The sequence below is a fragment of the Acomys russatus genome, chromosome 14 (assembly GCF_903995435.1).
Source record: "Acomys russatus chromosome 14, mAcoRus1.1, whole genome shotgun sequence".
Taxonomy (NCBI): Eukaryota; Metazoa; Chordata; class Mammalia; order Rodentia; family Muridae; genus Acomys; species Acomys russatus.
In genome coordinates, this window is record NC_067150.1 from 32,528,425 (window position 1) to 32,547,748 (window position 19,324).

Consider the following 19,324-nt stretch of genomic DNA (forward strand, 5'->3'; position numbering starts at 1 on the left):
TTTTTTTTTACGATTTCTTTTAATATTTTTTAAAATTTAGGTTTTAATTAATTGGCTAATTAATTACTCCATCCATCCATTCATTTATGGCAGGATCTTACTATGTAGGTGGACTTTCTTTCCATGTGCACTTTAGGACTGTAGAGTTCACAGCTCTTGGGTGTAACCCTGTGCCCCATTACAGGAGCATTTCCTCGGAGGCATATCTGTTAATGGTCACAGGGGACTAAATATCACAATCTCCCTAAACATTTTTTAATCACTGAATTTTCAGGTCATTTTTGTAAGTGATGGTATTTCTGTGCCCACATGGCTCTCTAGGGAATGCCACTCCAGGCTGGAGATAACCTTTTCTCCAGTCATTACTCAAATCTTTCTAAGCATCGTGATTAACTTTGGCTGGGTCCCTCTGCCCTCCTCTTCCTCCAACTTTGAGTCTCCCTAGCATGGACACAGTGGAGGAGACCCAGGAAGAGAGGGAAGACAGGAAAAGTCAGGCAGGAATCGGAGGCAGGGGAGGGGTTACTTAGCCTTTTCTTCTAGTGTCACCCACCCATCGAGTCCCCTGTCCCCTTTCTCTACAAGCCTCTTGTTTCTCCTCCAGAAAACCACTCAAGACAAGGAAATTCCAGGGAGGTGTGATAGCTCTGTGGTAAAAGCACTTATGCAAGCCCTAATAACCCTTAGACAACCCCAGATTCCTCACCCTGTCCTCTGACCTCCACACATGCTCCACAATGCGCTCTCTCTGTCTCTCTCTCTCTCTGTGTCTCTGTCTCTGTCTCTGTCTCTGTCTCTGTCTCTCTCTCTCTCTCTCTCTCTCTCTCTCTCTCTCTCTCTCTCTCTCTCTGTGTATTCACTTGCATATATATACATACTACCACATGCACATTAATAAAAATTTTGAAAAATTTAGAGAGCGTTCTCACCAGAGCATCTCTATGTTCTTGTATTTTGTCTCCACCTGCGGCTGTTTGGATTGCTTCTTGGTCTTCATTGACCTGTGTTTATTTGTGTCATAATTAGACTGAGAGCCTTTCTGGCTCAGGGACATGTGTCTGTAAGAAAGTTCATTAAAGTCACGCAGATCCATATCAGAAAGCATGTAAATGGGTTGCTGCTGATAGAAAAATATTTTCTCGTCTTTATGTCTGTGTCCTCTTTTTTTATTAGTGTTCATTCCTGAGACAGGGTTTTTATACAATGCTCTGTCAAAAGCATGCTTGGGTAGAATGAATGTGTCAGAGGTGGCTTTGGGATTGTGGGTGAGTGCTCTGGAGTCCTGTAAATTGGTGTTGGAAACGTTCATATGAGCAGGCAGCTCATACTTTGCCGAGGCATCCCTAGGCTGCCTTTGGTTTTGAGGTTGTTGAAAAGGGTTATTCTGATTTTTTTGACTAACAGCAAGCTCTTTGGTCCCATGAGACTTCAGGCCACTTTGGTGTCTCCTGTGTTTCCGAGCTCTGGCTTTGGCTGCTTTTCTGGAAGTTTGCTGGCCGTTGGCTGCATTGGAGGACTGACCTCTTGGGACGTTGCCTGACTTTGTGTCTTCATGCTGTGACAAATGTTCTTGGTAATTCTAAAAAAGATATTATAGTTAAGGCAAAAGTCAAAAGATGAGTACTTTTCATAAATTTGCAATTAATTCTTGTTTAAAACAGGGGGTGGGTACTAAAACTTATAGAAATGAGACTATGGAGAGGAGAGTACAGAAAGTTCTCCCCTAATTGCAGGTGATTGGAAGGTGAGGAGCTGAAGAAATGTTAGATTGTGAGACAAGAGAGATCTTGAGAGCTTAAAACAGCCCCTGTGTTAACTCTCTGACTGGCAAGCTATATGGGCAGTGTCATCTAATGGAGAATTGGATGGGGAGGAGCTTTTCCTCCAAAGAGATGCACAGAAAGACTATACATCTGCGCCAATAGGCGCAGGCCTATGTTAACTAAATGAGTATTTCCAAAATCCCACCCAGAAGTCACCCGAGGCTTGCCTGTGCCAACCAGGTACAAGTTCAATATAAGACCCAGTTCTGACCATCAGCTCTGTGTACTCACACAGGTCAGCTGATAGAAATGACCTCTCCACCAGGTGAAACAAATTAGATCTTATTCAGAGGACTGTGAGAGAGCCAGAGCTGTGATAGGATGTCCGTGAAGCCACAACAGTTGGTTTGCTTTCTGTTGCTTAATATAGCCTGCACTTAGGCAATCAAACATCTGGGGGAAGGGACCTCAATCTCAGAACGTTCTTCATGCTTTTCCAAGTCTGCTAGCAACAAAACGTGCTCCTGGTACAATAGATACCCTGTGTAACTATATTGTGCTGTGCAGCCATTTAAGAGTATTTGCCGAGAGTAGAGCACTCATTACTTTGTGGATAATGAGCGGGGTGAGGAGGCCTTGGCAAGAAATGATTAACTGCTTATTGAAACAGTAAGATGGCCACGTGCATCGACGTGTTATATAACTGTAACATTTTTGTCCCTTTCAGGACTCCCATGTAAAAAGGAGCCCGTCATGACCCACATCTATGCAAGGTTAATTGAAAAAAAAAAAAAATGCAGCCATTAGGTAGCTCATTGGAGGCCAACACTCAAACTGGGCAAGGCATGCTTTTTCTTGTTCAGATTTGTTTTAGTCGCTTGGGAAGAAAGATCACAGCATGAGGATGCAGTTTTAGGTTTTATTTCACTTCCCTGATACACTCTGCAAGGCTGACAACATGAGCCTCTGCATGTTCCCAAATAATAGTCATGTTCCCCACTTCTAATAAAGCCACATTAGGATGCTAAGGACAAGAGTGTTAAGTTAACACCAGTAATATACAGTATCATTTGTAATATTAGATATGTAAGTATGTATTTGTAAAGAATGACTTCTATTTTAAGTGTAGCATGTTTTCTTTGGAGTTTGCGCCATTTGAGGATTGGCCAGGCTCTCACTGGCTCTTAAAAACTTTTGGTTTTCACCTGAAGTGTTCTCCCACCTTAAAAAATACTGACAAAAAAAGCAAATAAACCCCTCTCTTATGCATCCAGGTAAGAACAATGCTTATCAAGTTGCATGGGAAAGCGTGGGTAAAAAGACTCTACCAATATGTGGCCTCAAAGAGATTCTTTATTATAGTGGCCCCAACTTTGTTACCTCCATTTTTAAAATTACATTTATTTATTTGTGTGTATGTGCAGGCATTGGTTTTTACCTTCCATCATGTGGGTCACAGGGATAGAGCTCATGCGGTCAGGCTTGGATGGAAAACGCCTTTGCTTGCTGAGCCATCTTGTTGGCCCAGACATTATTTTATAATCTGACAGGTGTGTTTCTGAAAAGTGGTGGCTCTTTGCACGCTGTCATCATGTTAGTAAAGGTCAAACAAGCCTCTGTTTGCTATGGTCTATAACCTCTAATTCATACTGACCAATCACGGCATCCTTTTCAGCATGTGTTTAGCCTTTCACTCTCTGGGGGGGGGGGGGAATAAAGGACTAACTAGAGACTTTCTGCTGTTACCTGACTCATGTTTCCCCAGTTTTCTCTCTTTATTCCAAACCAACATCCTCCCCCCCCCCCCAAAAAAAATCTGAAGACCTGGTTACAGCTTGGTTCTAGCCATGTTGTCACCTTTGTTCCTGACGATTCAGATCACAGCAGCCCTCCTCATTGGGTGCTTTGTCAACAAAGGCCAAAGACTCATCCTTTTACCAAACTTGAATTGTCTCGAGTGTTAAACCCTCTATTCACATAGACATAAGTGCCTAGAGATGGCATTTCAGTACGCAGAAAGGAAGACATTTACCGACTTGATATGATTTCTCTCACCTTCCAAGTAGCCTACTTGAGATCTGTGGCTGGCTGGAGATTTATTACCCTACAATTGAGGCATCAGGTGCCACGCTTTAGGTGGTGAGACCTGAGCTCCCTGAAGTTAATATACAAAGCCATTCTCAGGCTATTTAATCTCCATCAGCGCGGAAATCCGCGATTTCATTCCGTTCTCACTAGGATTCTTTTGTTACCCACGCTGGCAATTGGTATACCCTTCATGCACTAAGACTAACGGCTTAATGGCAGTAGGTTTTTGTGTTACATGTGGAGTGTCAGCGCTGGGAAATCTCGATGCCTAAGGCTCAGACGAGAGGGTTTTAGGGAGACCCATCTTTAGTCATCAGTGTCCAGCCATACTGTGCCATCACTCTAGCCCTGTGGAAGGCCCTGGCTGGCTGCTTCCTTCTTGTGGCTCTCCTGCTCGCGTGTTAGAAGCAGAGAGCAGAATGCATACTCTTACCCTCATCTCTTCTAACATAAAGGCCACTGGTGCTCTTAGCTGCCCTGACTGGGCCCTGGGGTCCTGAGAGCTCTTTCCTGGGCTTTAAGATGATCTTTGGTCCAGAGAACTTTCTGGTGAGCTTAGGTTCCATTTTTTTTGGAAACCTTGCTGCTAAGGTTGAAGTCTGACATTACCAGGAAGCCTTGAGCTTGGTGCAAAATGACAGAGTCCCTTTGCCCTCTTCTATTCCTGGAGGGGATCCCAGACACCACACCCTCTACTTGAGGAATGTCATATAGACAGGGAAGTTACTCCCTTCCTGTCCTGCCTGTAGAATCTGTTCAGTAAACACCTAGGATTCCTTGAATGCCACCCAGTGAAAATGAGGCATCTCAGTACCCTCGCCTCTCAGCCAATGACCTTTGGCCACCCTGGATTTCCTCACCTCTCCCTCAAAGTTCTATATACTCCCTTCACCCCTGGAATAAAGTTGATTGCAGCAGAAGTTCACTGCTGGCCCTCAGAGTCATCCACCCCTACTCCCATCCCATGCCTCTGCTCCCTTTGTCCTCTGGGGACCAATAGCTATGATTCCCAGGGGCCAGGGAGAACCCCAACAATTTTGTCTAATATTATTTTATGCATATGTGAGTTTTGTCTACATTTATGTCTGTGTAGTGTGTGTGTGTGTGTGTGTGTGTGTGTGTGTGTGTGTGTGTGTGTGTGTGTGTGTATCTGCTGTCTGGAGGCCAGAAGAGGATGTTGGATCCCTGGGACTGGAATTACAGATGGTTGTGAGCTACCATGTGGGTGCTGGGAATTGAACCCAGGTCCTCTGAAAGAGCAGCCAGGGCTCTTAACCACTGAGCAGTCTCTCCAGCTCCTATCTAATAGTATTATTTATTTTTTCTTCTTTTTCTCCAATATTAATATGAAACATGCAGTGGCACATACCTTTAATCCCAGCATTCAAGAGGCAGAGGCAGGCAGATCTCTGAGTTCGAAGCCAGCCTGGTCTACAGAGTGAGTTCCAGGAGATACAAAGCTACACAGAGAAACCATCTTGAAACAAACAAACAAACAGACAAACAAACAAACAAACAGGCTGGAGAGATGGTCAGCAGTTAAGAGCACTGGTTGCTCTTCCAGAGGTCCTGAGTTCGATTCTCAGCAACCACATGGTGGCTCATAGCCATCTATAATGCCCCCTTCTGGTATGCAGGTATACATGCAGACAGAACACTCATATACATAAAATAAATAAATAAATCTTAAGAAAAGAGAAACATCCAGCATGAATTATTAATGAAGTCCCTCATTGTCAACGAGGAAGACCTCAGGTCAGATAAACAGAAACAATACAGGTCTACTGCTGGTGTTGAGCAGACCAAAGGCACGGCCGGCTCTTTGGAAAGATGGGGAAAGGGGATGGTCACAGAGACTTGATGGTGATTAGTGAAGGGCCCCATGTGCCGTTTGATGCTACTATCACTGCTGCTTTTGTTTTGAGTCTGGGGAGATCTTACTTCACCCTTAGAATACCTGAAAGTGTTCTGCATGGCCTCTGTGCAACTGGTGCCTTCAGTTTGGGCATATCAATGAAATGGGACCTCCAAAACCTGTGAGTACCCATAGGAGAGCACAGATCATGCAGCAGGACAATACAGTCTGAGGTAAGGTCCATGAAGAAGGCCTAAGCAGGAAGTAAAGATCTTAAGTAGGCACAAGAATCAGACACAAAAACGATGGAGCAGGGCTCTCTATTAGATTGACTTAGTGGATCCTGAACTCCATACCCCACTGCCTGGAGACACTTCAGTCTCCATATTTTCAACTCTTTGTGTGGTCTCCTGACATCAGCTTTCAGGAAGCTCTGGGTGAGTGACTATTGATTTATTCAGTTACTTCAGTTCTATCAGCAGCCTGGAGACCTGCTGAAGACAAGAGAGAGTTTAGGGTGTCTGATTTTCTGAGTTCTCCAATGCTTGGAGGGACTTTAATGTTTTCAACTTTACAGTTGCTTCGTATATGACTTCAATTGGTGGTGTCAAACAGCCTCCTTGGGCTTGGTGATTTCAAAAGGCTTACCACCCCACTGGCTTTGAAACAAGGCTTCACTGTGTAGCATTGGCTGGCCTGGAATTTGCTATGTATGCCAGGTTGACCTCAGACTCAGAGATCCTTCTGCCTCTGAGTGCTGGAGTGCTGGGATTACAGGCATGTCACTATGCTCGTTCTTTCTTAAACAGGGATGGAGCCTGTTCCAAGAATGACTCCATATAATTCCATGCACTGACTGAAGGAAAGATCAGCTACTACTGATTCTTTTATTTCTTCTAGAAATAGCGGGACAATTTACCCATCCCCCAACTACACTTATGAGTGCCCAGGGACAAGAAGGATGCCATCGTGCTAGGATACCAGTTGGTAAGCTTGCACATTTTGCAAACAAGGCGTGGTGTGGCTCTGAGGGATCCCATCCAGCTTCAGGGACAGTGCCACCTGAGTCTACCGGGCAGCTATTGACTCCTAAAGGAAATCTTATTTTTCCTCTGTGCATGCCCCATCCCTTCCTTCTGTGAGAGGTTTTGTCTGTCTGTTTTATTTGGCATGTAGAATGATGGCGTTCTGGGACAGGGGACGTTTCAAAAGCAGTTAGGGTTGCTGGGGGAGCGGGCAGGCAAGCCTTGGCTCTCCTGGGCAGAAGGCAGTCTTCAGCATAGGTAAGTATCCTAGGCATAAAATCATCCTTAAATGACAAGAACTCGGTGACAAACATTACTTCTACCCAGCAGTACCACTTGAAGCACACTTAACACACAATCTAGTAGGTGACCTTGAGCTGCTCTGCTCTCTGATGCCATTTGTCCTCAGGATCCATAGAAGTGTGTTCGACTTCTTTGTCATTCTCGATAGCCGTGTTGCCGGTGGCTCTGATGGGGCCGGAAACCTAAGAGCGTAAAACACATAGGGCAGTAAGTGGCGTATGCTGAATCCTAAGTGGTTTGTTTCAGCCCTATAGTCAGGGGGCTCCAGTCTGTGTCCTCTAGAGAGAGGCCCTGCAAAGAGAGGCTTTATGTTTGCTTTATCGCAAGGGTTCTTCGATTCAGTTCTCAGGCACTTATGTCAGTCAACCTTTTATTACTGTGATAAAACAAAATACAAGACAAACAATTTCAAAGGAGGCTACACAGAGAAACCCTGTCTCAAAAAACAAAAACAAAAACAAAAAACAAACCCCCCAAAAGAAAAGAAAAGAAAAAAGAAAAAATACCCATGTGTCTAAGTTACACAGAACCCAGTAGAACATCTGGCAGAAAGCAAACTTAGAGCTCTCACATCTCATGGCAGGAAGAGAGCCTAGAAACAAGACATTTCAAACCGTAGGACACCCACATCGACTCTAACAGACATCATGTAGTCTGCCTGCGTCTCCTGGCAGGCGGTGTCCACTTGTCAGTAAGAGGCTACGTTTGAAGGTTAAGGACAAAAGGGAATCCTTCCCGCCTGATGAGCAGGGAATCTAGCACTGAGTAGTCCTGAAGTCAGAAATCTCTCTTTTTTTTGTATTGTCTGTCCCTCTGCTCTTTGGTGTAACACAGACCAGGTGACCCTGCTTCTCAGACAGCAGATCTGGCGCCAACCGACTTAGAAGTCTCTCTTACACATTCTTAACGTTTCTGTCTCAAGATTCCTCATCCGTTCCCACTGTGACACACTGCTCCAGTTGGGCTCTGGTGGCTAAGGTCTGCTTTTCTACCTATGAAATGCCAAGTCTCTTCCCTCCTGAATGGATGCAATTCATTTTTTAAATGTAGCTCTAGGGCTTTGCACTTATCTTGTTAAATTTCCTATGGTGGATTGTGGCCTGTGCGGTGGCCAGGTGCAAGAATGCGGGGTCATGGGGGCTGGATCTGACTGGCTTGAGTTCAAGGGTCTCTCTCTGCTGGTGTTTACCAGTGGAGTCTATTGTTCAGTCAGTAATGACCGGGAAGTGTATTTGTTGACTATTATGTGCTAAGTAGATATTTGACAGTGAAGACAACTCAACCCAGTATGGCATCCATAGCTCCAAAAAGATAACATTGTGTTTCCTTTACTTTGAGTGTAACCTCATCTATCCCTAGTAACTCCATGAAATAAGGAGCACAGTTACTAAACACACACACACACACACACACACACACACACAAGTTTAAATGATTGAAAGTTGACCTTGGTGCTGAGACTCAGAACCAAATATTGAGTGAAGCATAAGGCGTCTTGTGGAAAAGTGGGAGGAAGGATAAAAGGACCCAGAGGTGACAAGAGATCCTTGAGAAGACCAACAGAGCCAACTAACCAGGCCCCAGACAGGCTTGCAGAGACTGAAGCACCAACGAAGGACCATTCATGGGCTGGATCTAGGTCTTCTACATAGATGTAGCTGATGGGCAGCTCAGGCCTCACGTGGGTCCCCTAGTAAGGATAGTGGGAGCTGTCTCTGACATGGACTCTGTTGCCTGCTTTTTGATCACTTCCCCCTGAAGGGCCTGCCTTACCAGGCCACAGGGGAAGAGGATGAATTCAGTCCTGATGTGACTTGATGAGCTGGGGTTGGTGGGTTGGGGGGCTCCCCTTTTTCTGAGGAATAGGAGAGGGAGGGTGGAACTAGGAGAGGAGGGAGGTGGCTACAACTGGAATGTAAAGTGAATAAATAAATTTATTTTTAAAACGTTGAACTGGGGCTAGTGAGATGGCTTAGAGGCAATGGTCCTCAACTTTCCTAATCCTGTGACCCTTTAATACAGTTCCTCATATTGTGGTGACCCCAACCATAAAATTATTTTGTTGCTACTTTGTAACTATACTTTTACTACTGTTATGAATTGTAGTGTAAATATTTTTGGAGATAGAGGATTGCCAAAGGGGATCCCAGCCCACAGGGTGAGAACGCTGGCTGAGAGGATAAAGTGCTTGCTGTGAACACCTAGCAGCCTTATACGTAAAGGTTCTAGGTGAGCACTGACCTTGCAAAGTTCTCTTTTGGTCTCCACATGTGTGCTGTTGTATGCATGTGACCATACTCACTCATCACACACATGTACAACAACAACAACAACAACAACAACAACAATTTTAAAAGTTGATCTGAAAGTGAAAAGAAAGCTAAAAAACAATTGCTTGATTTTTTTTTTCCTAAAATAGGGGAGGGAAAAATGTGCTATTAAATAATGGCTGGCTGATTTCTAAATGAAAAGGATCATCTGCTTTTGAATGAATAACCTTGGCAAGTGGAAGACCTCACATCATGAAATAGTCCAAAGTTTAGAATGCTCAACGAAGGCCAAGAACTACTCCCCAACTTTACATCAGGGCTCCCCCTCACACAACTGCTCCCAGAAGCACCCTGAATCACAAAATAATAGCTTTCACAGCAGTGGCATAACGCAAAGGTTCCCGTTGTTGTTGTTGTTTTAATTTTTGAGACAAGATGTTGCTATGTAGCAGTCCAGACCGGCCTTCATCCTGCTGCCTCAAGCTCCCGAGCTCCGGGATTCCAGGCACGGGTGCCCATGCCTGGCTACCTTCTATCTCTTATTACCATGATGTTAGACAGAAACACGACTTGTTTAAAAGAAAAATCAAGTCTGTCGGGGATGAGAAACAAAGGCCAAGGGAGGAAAAAATTCTAACTAGGTGACTGAGTGAGGCCAGGATACTCTTTTAATCTCAAGGAGGCTTAAAATGTCCTCTGGAGGGGACAGGGGAGAGTTGACCAGCGGGGTGTAGATTCTTCAGCTTTTGCAAATGCAAAGAGAAATATAGGCAGTGCTTTGGGTAATGGGGTTTATCATTGGTGACATTAATTTCCCATCGACAACCATGCTTACATAGTTCTGTCAAAAACTTCACATATTGCTAATAGAGAGTTGGCTGCTTCCTTTGCCAGGGAGCGAAGGACACAGTTTCTGTGCACACTGTTCTGGTGAATCTTGCCCGCATCACCCCAGTGAGCTTGCTGGGCAGGTAAAACATACTTCTACATTAGCTCTTTGAAAGTGGAATGGGACACAACCTCTGCCAGCTTATTTTTTTTTCCTCTTTCTTTCTTTCTTTCCTTTTTTTTTTTTTTTTTTTTTTGTGAACCATTCTATTAATACCAATCAAATCGAGAAAATGATCAAATGAAATTGCATTTTGAGCATCGTAAGCTGTGTAATGTCTATTCTGTTAAATTGGGGCCTATAATTGCTTCTGTTCTGAAAAGATACAACAAAGACAGCAATCATGGCATGTCATTATCCCAGACTAGAAAACCGGCCTTTGCAGGGAGAACTTCAAAGGCTTGTGGTTCTCAAATTGCATTTGGCTGCTATTGTTGAAACGCAGGCAATCTTGATTAGGTGTTTACACTGAGGTAAGGCGCAGAGCAGAGAGTCTGAGTGCTTGGGTCTAGAGCCATTAAAAAATTGTACATTATGTTCCTTGCTTTGAAGTGAGGGTTTGTGGGGAGGAAAGCAACTCAGATTGAGGACAGCTGAGCTAGACTGGGCCGCGATTTCTCTCTCAAAGGAAACGCACCAGGTTTGTAGAGAATCAGCCTGCGATGCAGGGAGTACAGCCGAGGCTTCGCCCAGAGCCGAGCTGTGGGATACAGGAGATCTGCATGACACATGCTGACATGTGCTTCATAAACACACTAATACCAGCCTGTGATCACCATGGGCTGTTGCCCATGTTTGCCTTTATATGGTGCCTTCTCTACTGTCTGTGTGTTATCTGCTGTGGGGAATTAGTTGAAAGGGCTTTGATGGGCTGGTCCCTAGTGGTGATGTGCTGGCAACTAGCTACAGGCCCGAATTAAGTAAGCCAAAGTGTCAGATTAAAGAACCATTGTATCTGTTGCATGTTTATGTGTGTGTATGCATACACATTGGCATGTGCATGCCACCATGGTTCACATGCGGAGGTCAGAGAACAACTTGAGGACTTTGTTCTTTCCTTTCATCACATAGGCCCTGGGCACCAAACTCAGGTGGTCAGGCTTGGCTGCAGTCACCTTTACCTGCTGAGCCATCTTGCCAGGCCAGAGTCAGGTGTTTTGTTCTTTGAATGTCACCCTGATTGTGATATGTCAGCTACTTACACTCCCCCTTTGGGCATAATCACTGTCTCCAGTGAGGGTTTCTTTATTGTCTGGCTAAGGAGTGCTCAGAAGCACTTACGCCTGTCATATTCCTCATATATTTGCCCTGGTTTGTTTTTACACCTGCTCACGTTTCCATGGTTAGCAAAAGAGACGGATTCAGATTCTGCTACTGTGCAGTGGCTTCGCTGACACTTAGCGCTGCTGCTTAAATTATCAAGGGGTTTTGTGTTTTTCAGCTGCTTAGAGACAAAGCGTGTGCAATATTTGGACTCTGTTGCCAGCCTGTCTCCATCCCTATAGAACGCTACAGGGTTTCTCTGTGTGGCCCTGGCTTTTCTGGAACTTGCTCAGTAGACCAGGCTGGCTGTCGAGGAACTCACTATGTAGACCAGGCTGATCTCTAACCTGCCTCTGTCTGGCAACCAACACCGCAGTATGTATGTATGTGTGTATGTATGTATGTATGTATGTATGTATGTATGTATGTATGTATGTATGTATATATTCATATGTATATTTTGTAATGTTCCTTTTCAATAGCAGGTTCTGGAGCTGTTAAGACCCCCAAAGTGATCATTGTCTCCTACTTGAAAACACTTTCTTACTTTTCCATTGCCCTCGATATTTACAAATGTGCAAGGCCTGTATCTTGGGTTCCCAGCCACTTCTTCCGGCTTGAATCCCTGCTCCTTTCCTGACTCTTTGCAGTCCCACTGGTGGTCATGTGGACCATCATCTCTGGGTCTGTGTGAAGGCTATTCTTTGCTTGCACACTACCCTTCACTTTGTTGTCTATATTTATTTTAATGAGGAGAACACCTAGGGATTTGTTAATGCTAGGCAAGCTAGATTCTTACCCTCTAGTTTTTTTTTTTTTCTTCTAAGACATCATCTCATGAAGTTACCCAGGCTGGCTCCTAACTCACCATCCTCTGCCTCAGCTTCTGCAGTAGCTGGGATTACAGGCCTCCTATTCACAGCATCGGCCTTGGTGCAAATGTAACTTCCTCCATGAAGTCTTCCTTGATTGCCAAATGAAGCAACCATAGACACACTTTGTATTTTCTCTTTCCTAACAAGCAGTACCCTGTGGCTTGTGTTTCTTTCTCCTCTGCTTTAGTTGGGGTTATCATTGCTGTGAGAAAGCACCATGACCAAAAACAACTTGGGGAGGAAAGGGTTTATTCAGCTTACACTTCCACACCATTGTTCAGCTTACACTTCCACACCATTGAAGGAAGTGAGGCCATCGAGGGGTGTTGCTTACTGGCTTGCTCAGCCTGTTTCCTTATAGAACACAGGACTGGTGGCCCCACCCACAATGGGCTGGGCCCTCCCCCATGTATCATTAAGAAAATGCCTTACAGCTGGATCTTCTGGAGGCAATTTTTTTTTCTCAATTGAGATTACCTCCTTTCAGATGACTCCAGTTTGTGTCAACCTGACATATCTTGTCATCACACCTTTCTTTACTGAAGTTCCATGATGGCAGAACAGAGGGCCTGGGGCTGGCCTTCCATGTTGTACAGATCAGGACACTGTGCATTTGTATTTCCTAGTGGCTCTGAATTTGCCTGGCATACAGATGGCCAACAAATACAACTAGATGATGAGTTTGACCCATGTTGTCCCCTGAGCTCTCCTATCTTCATCAGAATGGATTTAATTAGTTCTCTGTTTACACAGGTTCCATATCCATGGGTTCAGCCAGGGCCTGGGTTATAGAGTACCTCTCTAGCATGCATGAGGCACTGAGTTCAATCCCCAGTACCACCAAGGGGAAAAACAAAACAAAACAAAACCAAGACCAAACAACAAACAAAACCAAACAGATACCCAACTGACCACGTTTTTTTGTTTTTGTTTTGTTTTGTTAAACACACACACACACACACACACACACACACACACACACACACACACACACCAGTACTGAGCATGTGCAGACTCAATCCCCAACCCCATCACTCCCAGAATAATATAGCATAATAGCCATTAAATTTTTTTAAGTTGTGAATTGACATAAGCAAGAGCTGTCAGTCAGTACACACAAGGATGTTCACACAAATACCACACCATTTAATAGAGGGACTTGAACTCATCAGGTTCTAGTGTCTGAGAAAGGCACCCCCATGGATATTGAGGGACAGTTAAATCTACTTAATTAACCAGGCAGGTTTGTGGTTTATATTAAATCCAGGCAGTCAACTGCCAACAAAATGGTTTGGGAAGTAGGGCTTCCTCTTCCATCCCACTCTTGCTTACTGGGCCCCAGATCCATTGGGCCTTCAGCCCCTCAACTTCTCATTGTTATCCCCTCCCCATGAACGATCTTCCCCCAAATATTTGTGTGGCATGTTTTCTCATGGCCCCCCTATCTTCAGAGAGATATTGCCATGCAACCTAGTTTAAATTGTGATTTCCTTAGCCTCTTGGCAAAGCTTTCCATATCTGTTCTGCGTCATCTCTTCCTTATTGCTAATGTGTTATGTCTATTGCCCACCTTACCTACATACTCAATAGGTCTCAGTATCCAACCACCCCACACTTCTTTTCTTTTTTCTTTGTTTCCTCTTCTTACCATAAGAGACCAGGTGTAGAATTTTCTGGTGGCTCAAGAGTTTTGGATTTGGAAGCATTTTAGGTTTGGGGTTCGAGATTAGAGACTCTTGGTCTGTAGAGCAGTTTCTAGTAAGCTCTGGTTTGTTGACATGTCTCCTTCCCTGTCCTCCATGAGATCTCAGGAGGAGGCATGCAAATAGTAGCATGACATGACCACAGGTTCACAGCAGCCTGGGTCATATAATACAAGTGACAAAAGTGTCATTCACATTGCTTCTGACTTTGATTCAAATTAATGCAATATGCCCCAGGTAAGACATCACAGAATTATCTAAAGTACGTCTTTGAGAACTTAGAAGTGACTCATCCTTGAAAATGATTAATTGTGTTAAATTTCCAGTTTTCAGACAGGCACACGAAAGCTATGTGTGAAGTTTTCTTCTGTGTGGATCGCTCTTCAGTCACGTGGGTTTAATGAAGTGTCACTCTACAGTGCTGAGCAGTGCCCACCAGAAGGATGCCTCAGAAATGTCTCATATTGAAAAAAAACTATAAAGTTCAATTGGAATTACGTAGTCATAAGTAAGTGCTCTTGTGTTGGTATAGGACAAAATAAGAAAATCTATCAATCAATGAACAGCCCTGGAGTCCCTGCTGGGAAGAAGAAGAATTTCTGTAAGTGCTGTGGAGCCGGATATCAAAAGCAGCATTGAACTGAAACAGTCTATGAGAGAGGAGTCTATGTTTTTAACTAAATAAAGGTATAAAAAGATGATCATAATTTAAATAAGATAAAGCTAAAGCTAACAGACAACTCAAAGCTTTTCTTAATTCAAAGCCACAGAAAAGGAGAGCAATTTAGTACCTAGATAACGGTCTTATCAATAGGAAAGTGTAAATTCATCTAAGCATTAATAATAAATACGTCATATCGGGCTTATGTGACATTAAAAGCTTCCACATATAGAAAGAATGCCATTTGAACATCCCAACAATCCTGACTCCGCTGTAGAAAGTAAACATTTGTTTCATTGAGACAGAGTCTCATGTAGCCCAGGCTGGACATGAGAGCTCAGGGTGTCAGAGGATGGCCTTGAACTTCAGCTTCCCAAATGACAGTGTGTACCACCGCGCTGGGTTTATGCAGCCTTGGGAAATCAGAACCAGGGTGATGTACATTCTAGTGAGCACACTGATAACTGAGCTACCTCCCCAGTCCTAGAAAACAGACCTTTGTAACCTCACTTTAGCCAGGAAAATGAGGCTCCGCATGCTTCTGTGTTTGCCGAAGGCAAATAATGGCTCTAAAAGTAAAAGGGTCCAGGCCAGCAGGGTAGCTCAACAGGCAGAGGTACTTACCACTAAGCCACATGACCTGTGTTCTATCCCCGGAAGAGAGAATTGACTCTCAAAAGTTGTCCTTTGACCTCTGCGTATATATGCTCCATGACACACATGTACCTCTACCCATACACAAAACCACACAGAACAGAAAAACATGTGGCAGAAATAAAAGACCCCAAGCCACACTTTTTTTGACTTCAAATCACATGGCTAAACTCAATAATTACCTACATTCTCTCCTTCCCTCCCCACATTTCTCCCAAATTTTGGACAAAGAAAGAGTATTTTAAAATTAATTTCTTTGGTACTATTTAGTTATGTGTGTCAGGGCTGATTGGTCCATGCCCTTGAGGAGCTCTCACAGTTATGAAAACACACACACACACACACACACACACACACACACACACACACACACCGGGAGAGGGAGGGAGGGAGGGAGGGAGGGAGAGAGAGAGAGAGAGAGAGAGAGAGAGAGAGAGAGAGAGAGAGAGAGAGAGATAGAGAGATGCACTCTGGGCTCTGTGACAGTTGTTCAGGTGTGAGGAAGGAAGATGGAGGGAGGATGTTTAGGTGTCTTGACAGGGCAGAGACCTCTGAGATGAGACCATAAAGGAATAGAAGCCAGGAAAGAGCAGTCTGTGAACAGGGGACAAGTAGGGGTCCAGAACACATGTTGGTTTGGGAACTGTGAGCCCAGATGATAGCTGGAGTACTAGCTGCAAGTAGGGAGGAGGTAAACAAAGAGACCAAAGGGCGGGAGGGGCCCGGTTGGCAAGGGCTTTTCATACCCTCAGAGTTTGCATTTTATCTGCAAAATAATAGTAGCCAGTAGTGGCGATAAACACCTTAACATCCCAGCACTAGGAGGCAGAGGCAGGTGGAGTTCTACAAACTCAAGGCCAGCCAGCGAGACCTCAAACAAATACACAAGTCAACAGAAAGATAACAGGAAGATAGTCAGAGCTGTAGCCAGGCAGGCCTCTAGGGAGGTCACATTTGAGGAGGAGAAACGTTGAAAGGATTATGATATAAAATTATAATATAAAATCAAAGCAATAAATACTGTGTACACAACCCAAAGCTATTCATAAGTTCCTTATCTTAAATCCAAAGGCCAGTGGTTCAAAGCAATTACTAAAGAAAAGTGCCAACTGGGTGGATATAAGATTGCAGCATTCAAAGGCTAGTAAGATGACTTTGTGGTAGAGGTGCTTGTGGCCACGCCCAACAACTTGAGTTTGATTCCAGGGAACCATATGGTGAAAGGAGAGAATCACGTGCCGCAAGTTGACCTCTGACCTCCACATGATGCAGTGGCGTGCACAAATAAATAAATAAATAAATAAATAAATAAATAAATAAGTGAATTAATAAGTAACCGTAAAAATGGGAGGGTTCTGTCATCCGCGGGCAGAATTTGACTGGGCATGTTCAGGAGACAGCATTTCCAGAGAGGATCAATGGAGGGTGCCAGACTTGCCTTGAGTGTGTGTGTCTGGGTCCCATGGGTTGGCGGTCTAGATGGGATAAGTGGGGGAGATGACAGACCCCACTTCCCGGCCAGTGTAAAGAGAGCTTCTCTGCTCTGCCACACCCTCTTCACTGTAATGGACAGAAACTTTGGTTTCCTATAAACCTTTCTTCTTCCAAGCTGTTTTCTCTCAAGTGTTTTGTCACACCACCACCACCACCAATGGCACAACTTCTGACTAAAAGGGATTCCTTTTGTAGATAGGCTTTGAGTAGCCACACCACAGATGGCACATTATATACAGTAGACCTCATGTCATACTCAAGCACACCAGGTAGGTCCTACTGTGTTGTGTCCTTATGTCACCTGAGATCCTATCTCTACTTCTGGGCACTGCCACGAGATAAGAAAGGACCATTTAGGAGGAGAGCCAATCCCTTAATGCTTTCCTTTCTTTTCCTATAGTGAATATAGTGAAAAGACTGTGTACACATGTCCACACATACATGTATACATACATATATACATATATATACATGCATACATATATATATACACACATATATATGTAGACACACACACACACACACACACACACACACATATATATATATATATATTTGTGCATGTGTTTGTGCAGGTCTGAATGTGGAGGCCAGAGGATAACCTTGGATGTGTACTTTCTCAGGCATCCTCTTCTCCATCCCCTTCTTTTTGCTTTTTGCTTTTTGTTTGTTTGTTTTGTTTTTGTTTTGAGACAGGGTTTCTCTGTGTAGCCCTGGCTATCCTGGAACTCGCTCTGTAGACCAGGCTGGCCTTGAACTCAGAGATCTGCCTGTCTCTGCCTCCATAATCTTGCTGGGGTTAGGGGTTAAAGGTGTATGCCACTACTGCCCAGCTGCTTTCTTTCCTTTTCTTTTCTTTTTTTTTTTTTTTTTAAGACAGGGTCTCTCACTGGCCTTGAAGGTCACCAGTTAGACTAAGCTGGCTGGCCAGTGAGCTCCAGGGGCCCGCCTATCTTCCCCTTCTCAGCACACACTACTTTTAACAAGCCTCCCCACCCTCCCAGGAGTTCTGGGGATCAAACTCAGGCCCTCGTGCTTGCTGATTGAGCTAACTCCCCAGTCCTATTATTTTCCCTATACTGCAGATCTGCCATATATTAGGAGCTTTGTATAAAATATTCAGATAGTATTCCAATACAGAAGTTGACCTCATAGATAAGCAAGATAAGATTTCAAGGAGTTGCTTGCTCAAACACTTGGCAAGTCCTCTGCTGAGAGCCAGGATACAGCCCTCGATCCTCTGACATCCCAAGCAAGGTTTTATTTCAGTTTTATCTCCCCTACCCTGTAATGAGAATCTTGTAATTTTAGTTTCTTTAAAAAACATGGAATTGCTTTGGGAATATGTTTTTGTTTGTGTGGGGATAAGAGGCTGCCTCACAACAGGTGACTATGATTTGCCTCATGCTCTAGCAGGGGTGTGTGATTTTGCCAGCTGCCAATTGTTTCTGAGTGTGTGACATTTGGAATCCTGGGAACTTTTCAGAGGGTATATAGATGCTAGGTCCCCAAGAGGTGGGGTTGTTGCTGTTGCTGGCTGGTTGGTGGTTGGATGTTGTCAGTTGTTGTCAAGTAGTCATGTGCAAAGAAACAACAAGAAGAAATCAGGTATCGACTGTGAAGATCAAATTTGCCCCAGGGAACTCTACACCCCCAGTCTAATGATAACTTCACCTCTTTTCCTCTTCTCTCCTATCTAGTGTTAGGGATTAATACGGGTAGAATAGAATGGAAGAGAGAAAAAGGAACCCACAACGTAGCAAACACTGTCTGCCTCCACCTCCACACCCAGCTCCATATTTTCTTATTCCTCATGCAAGGGTGCTGCTACCGACACAGAGCTAGTCAACACTCTTTGCAGATCTTTAATGTGTTTATTTTTTGGATTCATCCCTTCGGGGCTCAGCTCAAATGATGCTCCTATGGGAGAGGCTACTTCAGTACATACAGCTTGTTTGGTTTCCTGTGAGATGTTACCTATGTCCTGTCTGTCCCATGGATGGGAGGCAGGCCGTGGATGATGGGTGCTCTGTATACCTTATTTTCTGCTGCATCCTCGGTACAGAGAAGAGAACCCTAGGGCATAGTCAGTGCTCAGTAAACACTCGCTGACTGGCTGGCCTGCTGCTGCTGGTCCACAGATCTGGACAGCGGCTTCTGGTTTATGATTTTTACATGGTGCTGAGGACTACAGACAATCGATAACCTTTCTGCATTTACAATTGTAAAATATCTGTAATTTCTTTTCATGATATTAGTAGGAAAGGGCCAAATCGCACAGACAAGGCACTTAGAGCTCTTCTGAACTCAGGCTAGGCTTCACCTTCATCTCCAAAGTCTATTGAAATCAAGGATAGAAGGGCAGTTCGTTTCAGAACACAATTTCTGTTAATGGTAGGTCATAAATTTGACTCAGACGCTAATGAGTTTCAAATACTCCAGACTCTTGAATATGATGCTCAGGTGCCCTCTAGTGTGTGT

General features: G+C 44.2%; 1 protein-coding gene across 1 annotated transcript in view; it reads right to left on the reverse strand.

Moving 5' to 3' along the window:
• The window catches only part of Jhy (junctional cadherin complex regulator), a 56,536-nt gene that overhangs the window by 15,124 nt on the left and 22,088 nt on the right, over window positions 1-19,324 (reverse strand). Inside the window, exons 3-4 of the mRNA XM_051156235.1 lie at window positions 7,103-7,216; window positions 930-1,579 (exon numbers count right to left, since the gene is read on the reverse strand). Of these exons, the coding sequence (XP_051012192.1) occupies window positions 930-1,579; window positions 7,103-7,216 (764 nt within the window). The remainder of the gene's footprint in view (window positions 1-929; window positions 1,580-7,102; window positions 7,217-19,324) is intronic.